At 49.1% G+C, this 16,015-nt stretch overlaps 2 protein-coding genes across 3 annotated transcripts; both read left to right on the top strand.

Annotated features, from left to right (window-relative positions):
- The first annotated feature begins 4,353 nt into the window (after positions 1–4,353).
- Positions 4,354–6,103, top strand: LOC119285203 (protein ENDOPLASMIC RETICULUM-ARRESTED PEN3-like). 2 transcript variants are annotated; one of them, XM_037564436.1, is made up of 2 exons: positions 4,354–5,467; positions 5,547–6,103. In XM_037564436.1, exons 1-2 carry the CDS (start codon positions 4,445–4,447, stop codon positions 5,781–5,783), a joined length of 1,260 nt encoding a protein of 419 aa, XP_037420333.1. In that variant the 5' UTR covers positions 4,354–4,444; the 3' UTR covers positions 5,784–6,103. The 2 variants fall into 2 exon arrangements, with proteins under 2 accessions (XP_037420333.1, XP_037420332.1); XM_037564435.1 differs by having other exon boundaries at positions 4,354–6,103.
- Positions 6,104–10,738: 4,635 nt separating this feature from the next.
- Positions 10,739–12,895, top strand: LOC119285202. The gene has a single exon (XM_037564434.1). The coding sequence runs from the start codon at positions 11,196–11,198 to the stop codon at positions 12,492–12,494; it is 1,299 nt and encodes a 432-aa protein (XP_037420331.1). The 5' UTR covers positions 10,739–11,195; the 3' UTR covers positions 12,495–12,895.
- The last annotated feature ends 3,120 nt before the right edge of the window (positions 12,896–16,015 follow it).

The raw sequence follows: 16,015 nt of genomic DNA, 5'->3' as shown, positions 1-16,015 counted from the left end.
ATCGCGTTTTATGATACGGAGCCACCGCCAAGCCCTAAAACCTCTCGGGAGGGCTGATTTGGAGTCCGTTCGGGGCTCCGAGAGGGGAATCCGTCGCCATCGTCATCATCAACCATCCTCCATCACCAATTTCATGATGCTCACCGCCGTGCGTGAGTAATTCCATCGTAGGCTTGCTGGACGGTGATGGGTTGGATGGGATCTATCATGTAATTGAGTTAGTTTTGTTAGGGTTTGATCCCTAGTGTCCACTATGTTCTGAGATTGATGTTGCTATGACTTTGCTATGCTTAATGCTTGTCACTAGGGCCCGAGTGCCATGATTTCAGATCTAAACCTATTATGTTTTCATCAATATATGAGTGTTCTTGATCCTATCTTGCAAGTCTATAGTCACCTATTATGTGTTATGATCCGTTAATCCCGAAGTGACAATAATCGGGATACTTACCAGTGATGACCGTAGTTTGAGGAGCTCATGTATTCACTATGTGTTAATGCTTTGGTCCGGTTCTCTATTAAAAGGAGGCATTAATATCCCTTAGTTTCCGTAAGGACCCCGCTGCCATGGGAGGGTAGGATAAAAGATGTCATGCAAGTTCTTTTGCATAAGCATGTATGACTATATTTGGAATACATGCCTACATTACATTGACGAACTGGAGCTAGTTCTGTGTCACCCTAGGTTATGACTGTTACATGATGAACCGCATCCAGCATAATTCTCCATCACCGATCCATTGCCTACGAGCTTTTCATATATTGTTCTTCGCTTATTTACTTTTCCGTTGCTATTGCTATCATCACTACAAAATACCAAAAACATTACTTTTACTATTGTTACCTTTTGCTACCGTTACCACTACTGTCATATTACTTTGCTACTAAACACTTTGCTGCAGATATTAAGTTTCCAGGTGTGGTTGAATTGACAACTCAGCTGCTAATACTTGAGAATATTCTTTGGCTCCCCTTGTGTCGAATCAATAAATTTGGGTTGAATACTCTGCCCTCGAAAACTGTTGCGATCCCCTATACTTGTGAGTTATCAGTCCTCGCGATCCGTAGGTCACTTTTGGGTGTCCTGCTCTGCTACCCAGGTCCTGTTGATGGTCGTGTGCACAACCCCGAGCTGTTTTGTTCTTGCCTTTACGGCGAGGTGGGGTGGTCTGGTGTTCGGCTTGAGTTGCCGCTTTACCCGGACCAAGTTGTGGTCGACCTGACACTATGTGCGATAATGGCACGGGCTCGAGCGCCCTGTCGTCGCCCTGGGGTAGCAATCTACTCTTCGGGTAGCTTTTGGATGGGCCATTAAGGTCGTATTCTTCGGCGGCTAGGACTTCGGTCCATCTATCGTTGAGCAGATCTTGGTCAGTTTGAAGTTGCACCTGCTTCTTTTTCAGGCTCCTTGCAGTGGCTATTAGTTGGCGCTTGAAGCGCTCCTGCTCAAGAGGTTCCTCAGGCACGATGAAATCCTCGGTGCCAAGGCTCACCTCATCCTCAGAGAGCGGAAGGTAATTGTCGTCCTCCGAATCTTCGTACATGGCCTGTTTACCAGGGCTAACCTACCCATCTTCCCGTTCATCTTGGTCATTAGCTGTATCAACGGGGTCTTCGTTGTCTTCGACATCGTCGTCCATATCGTCAATGTTCTCGGGGTCGTAATCAAGTGTATCGGTCGAATCCTGGACCGTGGCTATGAAGTGGGTGGTGGGTGGGAAGCAAAATTCTCCGCTGCCAGCCCCTGGTTCAAGCCGGATATAGTTCGGTTGTGAGTCCTTCACCAAAGACAAGTTCTTTAAGGAATTTAGCACATCGCCCATGGGCGAGTGCTGGAAGATGTCTGCGACGCTGAATTCGAAGATCGATAAACGATCAAGTTCGGTGTCCGCGGGCTCACGTGGTTCGGAACTTTCATTCGGAGACGAGTCCGGAGTTCCGGTGACAAAGACGTCGTGAGGGGTTAAGTCTGTGTGCGGCTCCAACGCCGTGGAATCTATGGCCTCTGAGGTGGGGTTGATCCTCCCGTCCTTGGGTGGCGCAGCTTGCTCCGGATCTACGACTAGAGCGGTTACAGGAGCAATCTCCTGGATGCAGCCTGATGACAGATTTAGGTCATGATCATCGGGGCGACCGGGAGCGGCTACCGCGGCCTCAAATCCGGCGAAGATCAAGTATCCACGGGTGTCCGTAACGTAGTTCAAGCTCCCAAATCTGACTTGATGGCCGGGGGCGTAGCTTTCGATCTGCCCCGGATGGCCAAGCGAATTGGCCCGCAGTGCGAAGCCGCCGAACGCGAAGATATGTCCGGGGAGGAAAGCTTCTCCTTGGACAACGTCAATATGGACGATTGAAGGGGCCATCAAACTTTTTAGCGACAGCACAATGGAACTCTCAATGAAAGCACCAATGTCGGTGTCAAAACCGACGGATCTTGGGTAGGGGGTCCCGAACTGTGTGTCTAAGGTCGATGGTAACAGGAGACAAGGGACACGATGTTTACCCAGGTTAGGGCCCTCTCTATGGAGGTAATACCCTACGTCCTGCTTGATTGATATTGATGAATATGAGTATTACAAGAGTTGATCTACCTCGAGATCGTAATGGCTAAACCCTAGAGGTCTAGCTTGTATGGCTATGATGATGAGTGTCCTATCCGGACTAAGTCCTTCGGTTTATATAGACACCGGGAGGATCTAGGGTTACACAAGGTCGGTTACAAAGAAGGGAATCTACATATCCGGTTGCCAAGCTTGCCTTCCACGCCAAGGAGAGTCCCATCCGGACACGGGTGCAGTCTTCGGTCTTCGTATCTTCACAGCCCATCAGTACGACCCATGGCTAACAGGCTGGACGCCCGAGGACCCCTTAGTCCAGGACTCCCTCACAGATTGCTGGGACTTGGCTCGTAGTGAAGCAAGTTAGCAAGGAGTATCAAACATTGGACAAGACCATGTCAGCTTATCTTGCTAAGGTGTGAAAGGAAACTCACCAGACTTGAGGTCAAGTACATTCCAAGAAAGGACAACTTCCTTGTCAACAATCTTGCTTGCCTAAAGTCCTCGTGAGCTCTAGGGCCAATCTACGTCTTTGTAGGAAAGTTCTTGAAGGTGTTTATAACATGTGACGATGACATATACAAAGAAGTGGTGGTCACAAAGACCACCAACTTGGGACAACGCTAGGATAGATGCTCCAGAAGGAGCCGTAGAAATGCCTGTGTCATCACTTGAATACAAATGTTTGTGGATCGACACTATTTGTATGTACCATCGAGTGGTTCCATAAGAGGATGCACTGTCCTAGCAAATTTTTGGTATGCAAGATGTACCTTGGTTGATGGTGTTGTTTATCACAAAGACGCTCACGAGTGCTCATGAATGATATAAGCGAATGGTTTGGTGCCAAAAATTGCCATTCCATATTGGCTACTAATTGGTTGATTATAAAGTTGTCACACCCATCTCACATAAGTTACCAATATTTGACAAATCTTGGTATTGGCAATATTTGGCAATGCCAACATTTGGCTAGCCAAATGTTGGTAGTAAACTAATCATGCTCGACGTGTTTCTAATGGAAATATATCGTCCCATAGAAATCCAAGGAGGGATGTGCATAGCCGACACTTATCTTAGAGGACACCCACCATAAGAATAAGGGAAGAATATATTAGCTTATCAGACCTCAAAAGAATGAACAATGATTTCATAGATTTCTCAGAGTGCATGGAAAAATTGAAGACACGTGGAGCTTGAACAACTTTCTGAAGGCCTTGTTGAGCATTTATGGGAGTTCTATGGTGGCTAAACTTCTTCATGTTTAAGTTTGACACATTTTGATTGCTATGGTCGAATGTGAATTTCAAAGTTGTGGATTTGAAATGATGTTGAATTATGTGTGGTTGAAATGTAATTATTTTTATTATTGTGATGATAAAATAGAGATGTATGCCTATGAGTCTCCTCAGAAAAGTTACTTCTTTCGTATCATCATGAGAGATTTCTGTACTAAGCATAGCTTAGATGGTTATGTCCTTGTAGTGGAACTAATCTATCCAGATTTAAGTTTCAAACTTAGCACGGATGCTCGTATTTTCTGATTTATTTTACATTCTTCGGTGCTAACCTTTTAGTGATACGATGTTTTTTGTTAATGTGAGATGTCTGTGAAAACTTTGTTAATCTTAAAATTCATTGGTTCAGCTCTTAAAGATGTTTGTAGAGATGGAAAGTACTCACTCCGTTTCGGAACGGAGGGAGTAGTACGTGTGTATCATCTTTGTTTTTACTGTGTTATAAAAAAAACCCTTCTTATCGAGTACCAGAATGGAAAAGTCGTCTACTCGTCGGGCAGCACAACAGCCCGAGCAAGAGAGGTGGGTTTCTGCGAGACAGACGAGAGTGCATCCAGAAAGAAGAGAGAGTGGTGAGCGCCAGCATCGATGGAGACCAGCGCCGCCGGCGCCGGCCGGCCAGGCGGAGGAGGCAAGAGCGGCACGGCGAAGCAGCTAAACGTGGGAGGCAAACTCTTCGCCCTGGAGGCAAGCTCCATCTCCCTCTCCCTGTCCCTCGATCCATCCCCAACCCCAACTTTCGTGGACCGCGACCCCGCGCTCCTCTCCGGGATCCTCTCCGCCATCCGCGCCCCCTCCTCCCCGCCGGCCTTCTCCGCCCGGGTCCTCCTCGACGAGGCCCTCTTCTACGGCCTCCACGCCCAGCTCCTCGCCGCGCTCTCCCCTCCGCCCCTCCTCGGCTTCTCCGCGTCCCTCGCGTCCACCCTGTCCCCCGCCTCCGAACCCTTCCCCACCGCCCTCGCCGCGCACCACGACGGCTCCCTCTGCCTCGCCCACGGCGCCGGCCAGCTCACCTACTACTCCCCGGCGCTGGACCGTCTCACCACCTTCCGCACCCACCTCCACCGCGCCACCTCCATCAGGCTGCTGCCCTCCAGCCTCGCCGTTGTCGGGTCCAGCTCCTCCCCGGGGCTCCATGTGTACGACCTCCTCGAAGGCTGGCACGTCGCCTCCGTCGAATGGTCAGACCCGACCGACCTACGCGTCCTCAAAGCGAAGGTCATCGCCATCGCCGCCCGTCCTCCCGCTGATGCCGCTGACACAAATTCACCGATCCTCGCTACATTCGAGTGCCCACACCGGGAGAACTGCATCCTGGCGATTGACCCTGTAACTCTGAAGCCCATACAGGAGATTGGCCGGCAAAGTGGGAGTGCGGCTAAGTCGTCTTCGCCGGATCGACTAGTGCACCTGCAGGAGCTTGGGCTGGTGTTTGCTTCATCTGTGAGCTCGGGCGCATTTGGCTATTCTGGGTACATGAGGCTGTGGGACATTCGATCTGGGAATGTGGTCTGGGAGACAAGCGAGCCAGGGGGATCCGGAAGAAGCAGCAGGTTTGGAGATCCATTTTCAGATGCAGATGTGGACGTGAAGCAGCTGATGCTCTACAAGGTATGCTCAAAATCAGGAGATATTGGGGTTGCAGACCTGAGGCGCCTCGATAACGACCCTTGGGTGTACATGTCATCAGGACCAAAGGGGAGTGGAGGGGGTCATGGCAGTGTCCTGCATTGCTACAAGTCCCAGGTGTTTGTCAGCCGGAAGGATGGATTGGAGGTTTGGTCCAGACTGGAAGAACAACGAGATGACACATGCAACTTGTCGGAGCAACCGGGAGCAAAGGAGACACTTGACAGAAAAGGAATTAATGAAAATAGTTTCAGAAGCAGCTATGTGGATACGGAAGAGGATTCTAAGCGTGGAATGATAGAGATGATGGAAGGCGGCGGAGACCGCTTATTTGTGACCAGAGAAGACACGCCAGTTGTGGAAGTGTGGGAGAGTTCCCGCCTAGCAGGTGCTATCTCTCTGGCATAGCAGTTTTTCCCTTGTATACAGGATGACATTCATGCTCTCTTTTTTCAGTTCAAACATAAATTCAGCTCTGAAAATATGGCTCTTCTTGTGTTCCACTCTTCCAAAATTTGATGTGGTAACATTACATTTCTTGCCTCTACAGATGTATTCAATGTGAGCAAAATGTCTTAGACTGAAGTAACCTTCTCTGGCATAAGCATATTTTTCTAATCCCTTAGCCTTAGCACTAAGAGCTTGGTTTTTTTACAATATCATTATCCAATAAGTCCCTAGCACCCTAAATATAGTGCAATGTTGTTATTCAGCTCACTCTATGATTATCCTGCCAGGGCATCATCAGTTGAGAACAACTTATATATCTTTAAACGGTAGAAGGACTTCATACTGCTGATAGCAAGATTATCTCTTCATCTCTCTTATAGAGTTCGTAGATAATGACTTACAACACAAAAATGCCAAACGGAGACTGAGCTCCATGGAGGCCTTTATTTAAAAACTTCAAAATTCAAAAATTTCATCTTCAAAAAATTCTGAAAATAAATACGCATATGTCTAGATACATAATGTACATGTGTGCAAATTTTCAGGTCGAAATACATTAAAATGTCAGCTACACAAAAAAGACAAATCTGAGGCTTTCTAACATCTGTACTGTTCATTTTTAAAGTCCATGATTTTGTTTTTTTTGTGCAGCTCACAATTCAAGGCATTTCATCCTGAATTTTTTCACACATACACTTTACATCTTCGCATACATGTGTATTTTTTCCTCGATTTTTTTGAAACCAAAATTTATGAATTTTGAATTTTTCAAAATAAAGGGCTCCATGGAGCTCGGTCTCCAAAATGCCCTACTCCTTACAACATTATAAATTGTGCAAAATTTATAAGTTCATAACTCAGAAACTTGATATCAGATTTCAAATATTACTGATTTGCATTTGCTCTTCCAATATACTTCCTCCTATTCAAAATGTAAGTTTTTTAGGACATTGACACTGCTTCGAGATGGTACTTTGACCATCAATATCCATGAAAATGTGTTACTTCACATAAAAAAAATATAAATTCTAAAAGTATATTTTATGATAAATCTTGTACGTAATATAATTTGATGTTTTGGATACTAGTAAATCTCATTTCATAGATAAACTTGGAAATGGTGATCTGATCTGACGACCCCGATCTGATCTGATCGGACTCGAGCTGATCTTCGATCGGTAGCACGTCCACTTCACTGGTCGTATTATGAAAGAAGTGATTTACCTTTCCAGTGCAAACCTACAAAACTGGGCTCCTTTGATTCAAAGGAATTATTTAGGATTTTTGGAGGATTGAAATCCTTAGGAATTTTTCCTATGTCGGCCCTTTGATTCATAGGATTGGATCCCATAGGAATTTATCCTATGGAATCTTTTGTACTACATTTCATAGGAAATCTAAGGGCCTCTTTGATTCGCGGGATTGCAAAAACACAGGAATAGGAAAAACGTAGGATTGAAATGACATGCCCATTGGATTCCTATAGGATTTGAGTTTGTTTGATTGTATCACAGGAAAAATAAAGGATTTCTTCCAAGAGGTTGGAGTGGATGCTACAATTCCTATGAAATGTAGTTCAAATGAATCCATAGGAAAAATTCCTATGGGATTCAATCCTGCGAATCAAACGATCAACGCAGGAAAAATTCCGAAGGATTCTTATCCTTCAAAAATCCTGTGAAAATCCTTTGAATCAAAGAGGCCCTAACATCCACTCCAACCTCTTTTTACAATTCCTTTGTTTTTCATGTGGCATCAAACACTCTTTGCTAATCCTATAGGATTCAAGTTGACATGCCACTGCAATCCTATACTTTTCCTATTCCTACATTTTCAAAATCCTGTGAATCAAAGAGGCCCTAAGCTTGGGATGCGAATATGCGATGAAGGCTAATGGTGCAAAACTGCAAATTGTAACCAATTATGCTCCACCTTATATATAGTCAAACGATCTATATTATCATTGTATCGCACATGCCCTCCTGTATCTGGTTGGTGAGAATCGTGGTTATTAGTTAGGGAGATCTCTTAGTTAGGCAATGAAAATCGAAAACGTTACTGGCAAACAAATTTCCCATAGAACTCCCATTGAACTGTTATCTTTTATGTTCTCTATATAGCCAATTGTAGCATTAGGGAGTTTTTTTCACGGCACTCTTAGAAGTTAGTTACAGAATAGGCACATTAAAGATCATTTGGAAATACAGCGATGGGGAAACTGGGGATATTCATTGGAACAAAAATGTACTACTAAGTAAACATTTGCTATTGGTATATTTGTCACAAGCTGGTTTCAAACTCTGGGATATTTTCATGCCTCTGGTCTAGGACAATGTCATTATCTAAGAATGTGCCTTCTTCAGGGCTTACCCTACCAGTACTAATTATTGTGAAAGGAAAACATCAACTAACCATCATAATAAGTGTCTTCCCTTCCTTCTTAAATTGATAACTCAGCTTTATCAAACTTAATAGTGTGAGCTGTGACCTTTGCTTTTGTTGCCAGAGTAGGCTCTTTACTAGTGCAAATTCGACTGTTGGTCAAGCATGCTCGATCATCTACATAATCTTTTGAATTTCATGTTGAATTGCTGAAATTCAAGTATGGGCAATAATTTATGGTTTTTGTCAGGATGCTTATTTTTGGAATGTTGTATGGTACAAATGAATGAAACTGGGGCTGGTCATTGTGTAACATCACTACTGAAGTACACTGAACCCACAAGGCAGCTTTCGTTCATATTTAATGCTGTATTTAATATATTAAACCTGGCACCCAAACAGTACTTGCAACAGCATATGCATACAGCAAGTACATTTCTTGTGGAACATCGGCACAGTTTATTTGGCAGAGTGGCTGTGTCAAGAAAATTTGTCATAGCGCTTAGAATGATACAAATAAATAGATAGCCACAAGCTTGTATGCACATGGTAGCTTATTAGTTTTTTGTTATTTTTAGACCAGTTTGAGCATATGATTGTCCTTGGCAAATACTGAATGGTCGTCATGGCATTTTTGGTTTTTATCCACATAAAAAGCTAGGCAGGGTATGCTAATCTTTGCTTCAGTGCTGGACCTTGTTGTTCAACTCCCAATTTTGTATACTTGCCTGGTGCACATAGCCCATTATATTAGCTGGAAACTCTTCTGAGTTTCGATGTACGACCTGAGCAGTTTTAATGTAGTGTTCGTCATGGCATTTATGGAGTTGAAATGTAGTGTTCTGAATTATCAACTAAGTTTGTGTGGTCGGTGTAATATCACCGAATCATAAATTACCTTCTTTTTTTGCGAGAAGAATCATAAATTACCTGATGGTATGTATGCATATGCATTGTCGTGGGCCTGCCTGTTGAGCCTACTTAATTCCGTCATGTACTTTGATCTTTATCATCTTGGTGGATGCCTTGGAGCTGGAGTTGAACAATTGTCCATTTAGTAAGTCCCTGTGAACTGTAAGATGATAAACAAGATTCTTGGATTCTTTGGTTTGCCTGCTAACTTTTGTGTCGATTCGGTCCTGGAACCACACTCGATTGGTCTCCTTGGACTGTTGCATGCATGTGCTGAAGTGTTCTTTCCTTTTGTTTAACACACAAAAAATCCCATTTAGTAGTACCAGGAATATGTTAACGGCACTACGTAGCCCCACCACCAGGACACCGTGATGGCGCCGAATCTCGAGAGCTCCGGTCTGTCTGACTGACTGTCTTTGTGCCCAGCATCATTCGTTTCTTGTGTTAGACGCAGGTTTGAGGTGTTCGCATTGCTTTGCAGGCTGCAACGTCTTGGATTCCATTCACTCGAGTACGCTGAACCTGGAAGCAGATGATTATGCAGCCCTGGACGCGGCCTCCCATCTGTTTTGGCCGCGTTTGACGCCTCAGGAACACACACATGGAGCCGCCATTATGCCCACAAGCGGCGTGGTGACCGGCAGTAACGTCCATCTTATCTCCCCGGCCTAAAAATCCGGCTGGTTGTGCCGTTCGTGCAGAGCTTCGTTCGGCGGTGAAGGGGGACACGGAGCCGCGGCGGAGCAGAGGGATCTGCACCGCGCCGCACGGCCAGAGGCTCTGGCGCTGCACGTTTCGCCGTTTGTTCCGGAGCGAGGCAGGAGGAACAGGCCGTATCTTGTCCCGTCCCCTGTACTCTGTCTCTGTACCGTCCGTTGCCCCGTATGCTTTGTTTGGGATCCAGTTTGACTGCTCCCTCTCCATGCTCCCACTTCATCCTACGGCTACTCTTTTCCCTTTTTCTTTTTTAATCTAATCGTCTCCCCCTCTGATTTTCAAAGGATGGGGCCGGGCCTTATTTTCTTTCAATCAAATCAAGCCACGTATGCGGGAGCATGAATAGAAGCATGGAAAGGGAGCAGGCAAGTCCCCCCCTTTGTTTGGGGTTTAGCTGCAGCACGGCAGTCGGCAGGTGCAGGACCGCCGCGCTCGCCGCTGACGACGAGCCGTTGCTGTTGGGTATTATTTTTCTAACCTCGCCTCCTGTAGACGAGCAATAATAATAACAGTGGAGCGAGACGGGACGAGGGGAGACGCGATGGTGCATTATGGAGATGGAGAGAGAGGAGGAGGAGACACCGGGACCGGATCACAGGAGCCCAGATCAGGCCGATGAACAATGATAGCTCCAACGGAACCTACACGACACATCTCCAATCGCGTCCAGTGCACCGACGACTCCGATCTGATCTGAATCATCTGATCGGACTCGAGCTGATCGTCGATCGGTAGCACGTCGGCTTCGGCCATCCTTGTCCCTGCGATTCCTGCATCGCTATCTCCCATCTCCCCGCTGTAATGAGGCATGAGCATGGCCCTGGCTGCTATGCTGGGAAGAGTACAGCGGGCGAGCACCATCACTTGTACCAGCTCAGTGTAACACTGTACCGCTTTGCGTGATGCATAATTGCGCAGCTTAGCTTAGCTGCGGTGCATCTGCATCCTAGGTACTCCACTACTCCAGTAATCTACTGATTCGTGCGCGTACCCGCCCGGACACCCTGTTGCTGTCCCCGGATCGATCGCCTTTCTCCTTCCTCCCGTCCTTTGCCAACACAGCCACACACACACACATGCACAGAGCCCACGTTCCCTTCTCCTCTTTTAAGCGCCCGCACTTTTCCCTCCCCTTTCCACCCCCGCCCTCACCTTCCTGCCCTCCATCCTCGAGCCCGAGTCTTCTCGTTGCGTTGCGTGATCATGAGCGTGATCTGATCGGAGCCTGAGCTGCCGGCGATCGGGGATGGCGGGCGGTGCTAGGTGCAGCTCGCTGCTGCGCGGGTTCCTGTCGCTCTTCTTTGTCATGTTCCTCCACGTTGGCCACGCCGGCTGCTGCTTCTCGCCGGGCTCTGCGTCGCAGCAGCACGAGGAGGACGACGCTGGCGCTGCCGGCATCAGCAGCAAGAGGAGGAAGATATCGCCGCTCGCCTTCTCCCCGGCTGTGTCGTCCTCTACCGGTGTTGAAGAGAGGGCCGGCGCCAGGCGCAGGGCCAGGCACGTCTCGTCTCTCGCCACCAGCCTCCGCTGCTACATACACCGCATCTTCTCCTCCGGTGGACCCAAGAATGCTGTTCCCGCCGGAGAGGAGGAGGAGACTGTCACGACCACCGTGTCGTCGCCGCTTGCCCAGTCCGTGACGCAGCGTCAGGCGTCCGTGGTGCTGTCCACGCCGTCCTCGCCGTGCGCGTCGCCGTTCCTGTCCCCGATGTCTCCGCAGTCGCTCAGCGTCACCCCCCTCGTGCCGTGCTCGCCGCTGGCGACCAGGCAGCTGTCCAGGTCGTTCGCCGCCCGCGGGGACCTGTACCCTTGCAAGGTGTGCGGCGAGGTGCTGAGCAAGCCGCAGCAGCTGGAGCTCCACCAGGCGATGAAGCACTCCCTGTCGGAGCTCACCCACCTCGACTCCAGCATGAACATCATCCGCATGATCTTCCTCGCCGGGTGGGGGCTGCCCGCAGCAGGCACCGGCGATCCTCCGGCCGTCAGGCGCATCCTCAGGATCCACCACAACCCGCGGGCGCTCTCCCGCTTCGAGGAGTACCGGGACCTCGTCCGCGCCCGCGCCGCCCGCCGCTGTGCGGGCGCCAGCGGCGCGGTGGTGGAGGAGCGGTGCATCGCGGACGGCAACGAGCGGCTGCGGTTCCACTGCGCCACCATGCTCTGCTCCCTGGGCGCCGGCGTGTGCGGGAGCCCCTACTGCTGCACCTGCACCATCCTCCGGCACGGGTTCGCCGGGAAGCAGGCGGACGTGGACGGCATCGCCACCTACTCCTCCGGGTGGGCCGCGCACGCGTCGCTGCCCGACGAGGTGGAGCGCGAGTTCGCGTTCCTGCAGGTGCGCCGCGCCATGCTGGTGTGCCGTGTCGTGGCGGGGCGCGTCGTTCGCGGCGGCGACGGAGACGGGGACGGCGACAAGGTGGGCTACGACTCCATGGTGCCCGTGCCGCCGGGCGGCGGCGGACGAGGGGGGGAGGACGACGGCGAGCTGCTGGTGTTCAACCCCCGGGCCGTGCTCCCGTGCTTCGTCATCATGTACGGCAGCTAGCCGTGCGTGGCATGTGCATGGAGCACTAGTGTATAGCCGTTTCCCGCTTTTGCTTGTCCCGTCAACTTCTCCGTTAGGTAGGTGGGTGTGTGCCAGTTAGTCGGTCACTCGATCACCGCCGGCGATCGTGAACAGGGGGCCGACCTCAGGTTTTGGCTGCATGGCATGGCAGTGGCACTGCACATTGGCTGCCCCCCGCTCTGTCGCTGGATCCGATCGACCACTCCACCATGATGTCGCGTCGTGTCTGCCATTAGCCCCGCCGTATGCTCATACGCGCGATAAATTATGTACTAGTGTGTGTGGTTGGCATGCTTTTGTTGCTCTTACTGTTGTCTTCGGTCATGTGTCAAGTGTCAACTGAACTACTAGTGGCAGTACATGTTTTTTCCTTTGTCATCTCTTCTCGTTCCTGGTTCTTTGGTTCATATCTCCTCCTGGCGGTCGATTGACGTGATGTGGACAATTTGGGTTAGTGAATTCCTTCGGTCATGAAAGCAAAGCCGCGATGTTGCTCGCCAAGGCATGTAAGTAGTCATGTTGTTGGGCATCTTTGAGCCGTTGGCAAACAGAGGCCTCCATCAGCGGATGTCCATCTACACGGATGACGTTATGCTTTTCATCAAACCCAGAGCGGCGGAGCTCAATGCTTGCGCGGAAATTTTGGAGGCCTTCGGGGAGGCATCCGGGCTCCGAGTCAACTTCCGCAAGAGCGCGGCAATACCCATCAGATGCTCCTTGGAGCAAGTGGCCATGACACAGAATGCATTGGGGGTGCACGATCGGCCCATCCCAGTGCAAGTATCTAGGGCTGCCTCTCCCCATTCGCAAGCAGTATGCCGCCCAATACCAATATCTGGTAGACCAACTCGCCAACAAATTGCCAACCTGGCGCGGCAAGTCGCTACACAAGAGTGGGCACCTTCTGCTCATAACCTCGGTCCTATGCGCCATCCCCATTCATACTCTAATGGCCATGGAACTACCGGCTAAGATTCTGAAGGCCTTGGAAAAATTTTGTAGAGACTTCATGTGGTGCACTGAGAAGGAGGCCAACGGAGGTAAATGTTCGATGGCTTGGGAACAAGTGTGTGCGCCCAAATGGGCAGGCGGCCTCGGCATTCCGAATCTACGGTGGCTCAATCGTGCTTTGCTAGCTCGGTGGCTTTGGTTGCAAAAAATGGACCAACAATAACCATGGAGGGAATTCAACTTACCCACCTCCGACGAGGCGAAAGCCATATATCAGGCTGCTACGTTCGTGGATGTTGGCAAGGGCGAGGAGGCCCTGTTTTGGGAGGATCGTTGGATTGATGGATATAGAGTCGAGGATCTCGCACCGGTCGTCTATGACATGGTAGCACCGAGAATCAGAAACACACGGACGGTGGAGCGAGCCATGCATGGGAACGCTTGGGCTAGGGATGTCGGACCCGAGCATGCCCTTCAGGCCATGAACGAGTACCACGAGCTCTGGCAAAGGTTAGATGTGGTGAACCTAACACGTGACGCAAGAGATAGAATCAGATGGGCATGGGAAGCAAATGGCACTTACTCGGCGAAATCGGCTTACATGACCAAGTTCATGGGAAGAGAGGTTATACCGTACGCAGATACGGTGTGGAAGCATAGAGCTCCGCTCCAATGCCGCTTTTTCACCTGGCTCGCAATGCGGAACCATTGTTGGACTTCTGATAGACTGGCCCAGAGAGGCCTCCCACATCAGCCGTCTTGCCCGCTGTGTGACCAACACACCGAGTCCATACGACACATTCTACTCAACTGCGTGCCCTCGAGGATTGTGTGGGCTCGGATTTGTACTGCGCTCGGAAGACTTGACCAAGCTCTGGGATTGGCAAATGAGTTAGTAGAGTGGTGCACGATGAGGCAATGCGGCACCTGCTCTCCAAAGGATTTGAAAGCTATAATCACGCTCACTCTCTGGGAGCTTTGGAAGCATAGAAACGACGTGGTCTTCGACGGTGCTCCGCCTTCCACTAGGCAGGTGATCAAGAACATCGATCATGAGGCGAGAACATGGAGAACTACGGGACTTCTCGAAGGGGACTTAGACTCCTTTGGCAGGATGTCGACGTGGGATGATAGCGAATAGTCTGTTAGAGTGTGGGTGGTCAGGGTTGTGGCAACAACTTACGATGTAATTGTTGTAAACCCTGGCGGAGGGCCCTTCATCCCTTTCTTCTATCAATATACTACATGCACACTCGTGCATGTTCTACAAAAAATAACTAACAAAGTTGCCCCCAGTCCGTCCCAGGTGTGACAATTCCGTGATTGGCGGTGAGGCAATTTGTAAGACGACCTTGTTGGGAAACGTTGCATAGAAAACAAAAAAATTCTACGCACAGGCAAGATCTATTCATGGAGATGCATAGCTACGAGAGGGGGAAAGCATCTACATACCCTTGTAGATCGCTAAGCGGAAGCATTTATCAATGTGGTGTTGGGGAACGTTGCATGAAAAACAAAAAAAATTCTACGCACACACAAGATCTATCCATGGAGATGCATAGCTACGAGAGGGGAAGAGCATCTACATACCATTGTAGATCGCTAAGCGGAAGCGTTTATCAACGTGGTTGATGTAGTCGTACACCTTCACGATTCGTACCAATCAAGCACCGAATGCACGCCACCTTCGCGTTCAGCACATGTTCAGCTCGATGACGTCCTCGTCTTCTTGATCCAGCAAGAGGGGTGAAGTAGTAGATGAGTTCCGGCAGCACGATGGCGTAGTGATGGTGGTGGTGAAACTTTTCCACAGGACTTCGCTAAGCACAACCGATGTGGACGGAGGAGGAACTAGAGGGAGAGGGGGCACCGTACATGGCTTGGAATCGTGGTGTGTGTTGCCCCCTCCCATCCTCTCATATGTATAGGTGGAGGGGGGAGGGGAGGCTGCCTAGGGCGTGCCACAAAGGGGGCCTAGGTGTAACACCCCCAGTGTCATGCTAAAGTAATCCCCTGTTGATGGTGCCATGTCATCACACTACTGTTGCTAATCCTCACTTGATCCAAATCATTGTTCATGTTCAAACTCAAATTCAAAGTCAAAAATTCAAATTTGCCAAACATGAAAACTAAAATGTTCAAAGTGTGGTAAATAATCACTGAGTAATTGTCATGTTGGAACCAACCTCTTTTGGATTCCCAAAGTGTCCCTGAAATTTTATTTAATGGTCCAACAACTTTTAAATCTGGCATTTTCTATTTCGAAAAATGGTTAGACAACTCCTTTGGCCTCGAACTTTTTGTGTCTCCTAGAAATAATGTGCTTGAATTATGTGGCAAGTCTCCTTTCTAACAAAACAAATTAATAGAAAACAGTAAAAAAAAAGAGAAAAAGAAAGGGAAAACAAAAGCAAAAGGAAAAGTCCTCCCCCTCCCTGCTGGGCCACAACCCAGTCGGCCGGCCCATCGGCCCAACTGCGCCCCTGGCCTATATGGCCTGCCGACGCTCAAACCCTATCTTCTCCCGTCCCGTCCCCGATCCCCCTTAC

The sequence above is a fragment of the Triticum dicoccoides genome, chromosome 4A, assembly GCF_002162155.2.
Source record: "Triticum dicoccoides isolate Atlit2015 ecotype Zavitan chromosome 4A, WEW_v2.0, whole genome shotgun sequence".
NCBI lineage: Eukaryota > Viridiplantae > Streptophyta > Magnoliopsida > Poales > Poaceae > Triticum > Triticum dicoccoides.
Note: the sequence above shows the minus strand (reverse complement) of the source record. Positions and strands in the feature narration are given on the sequence as shown.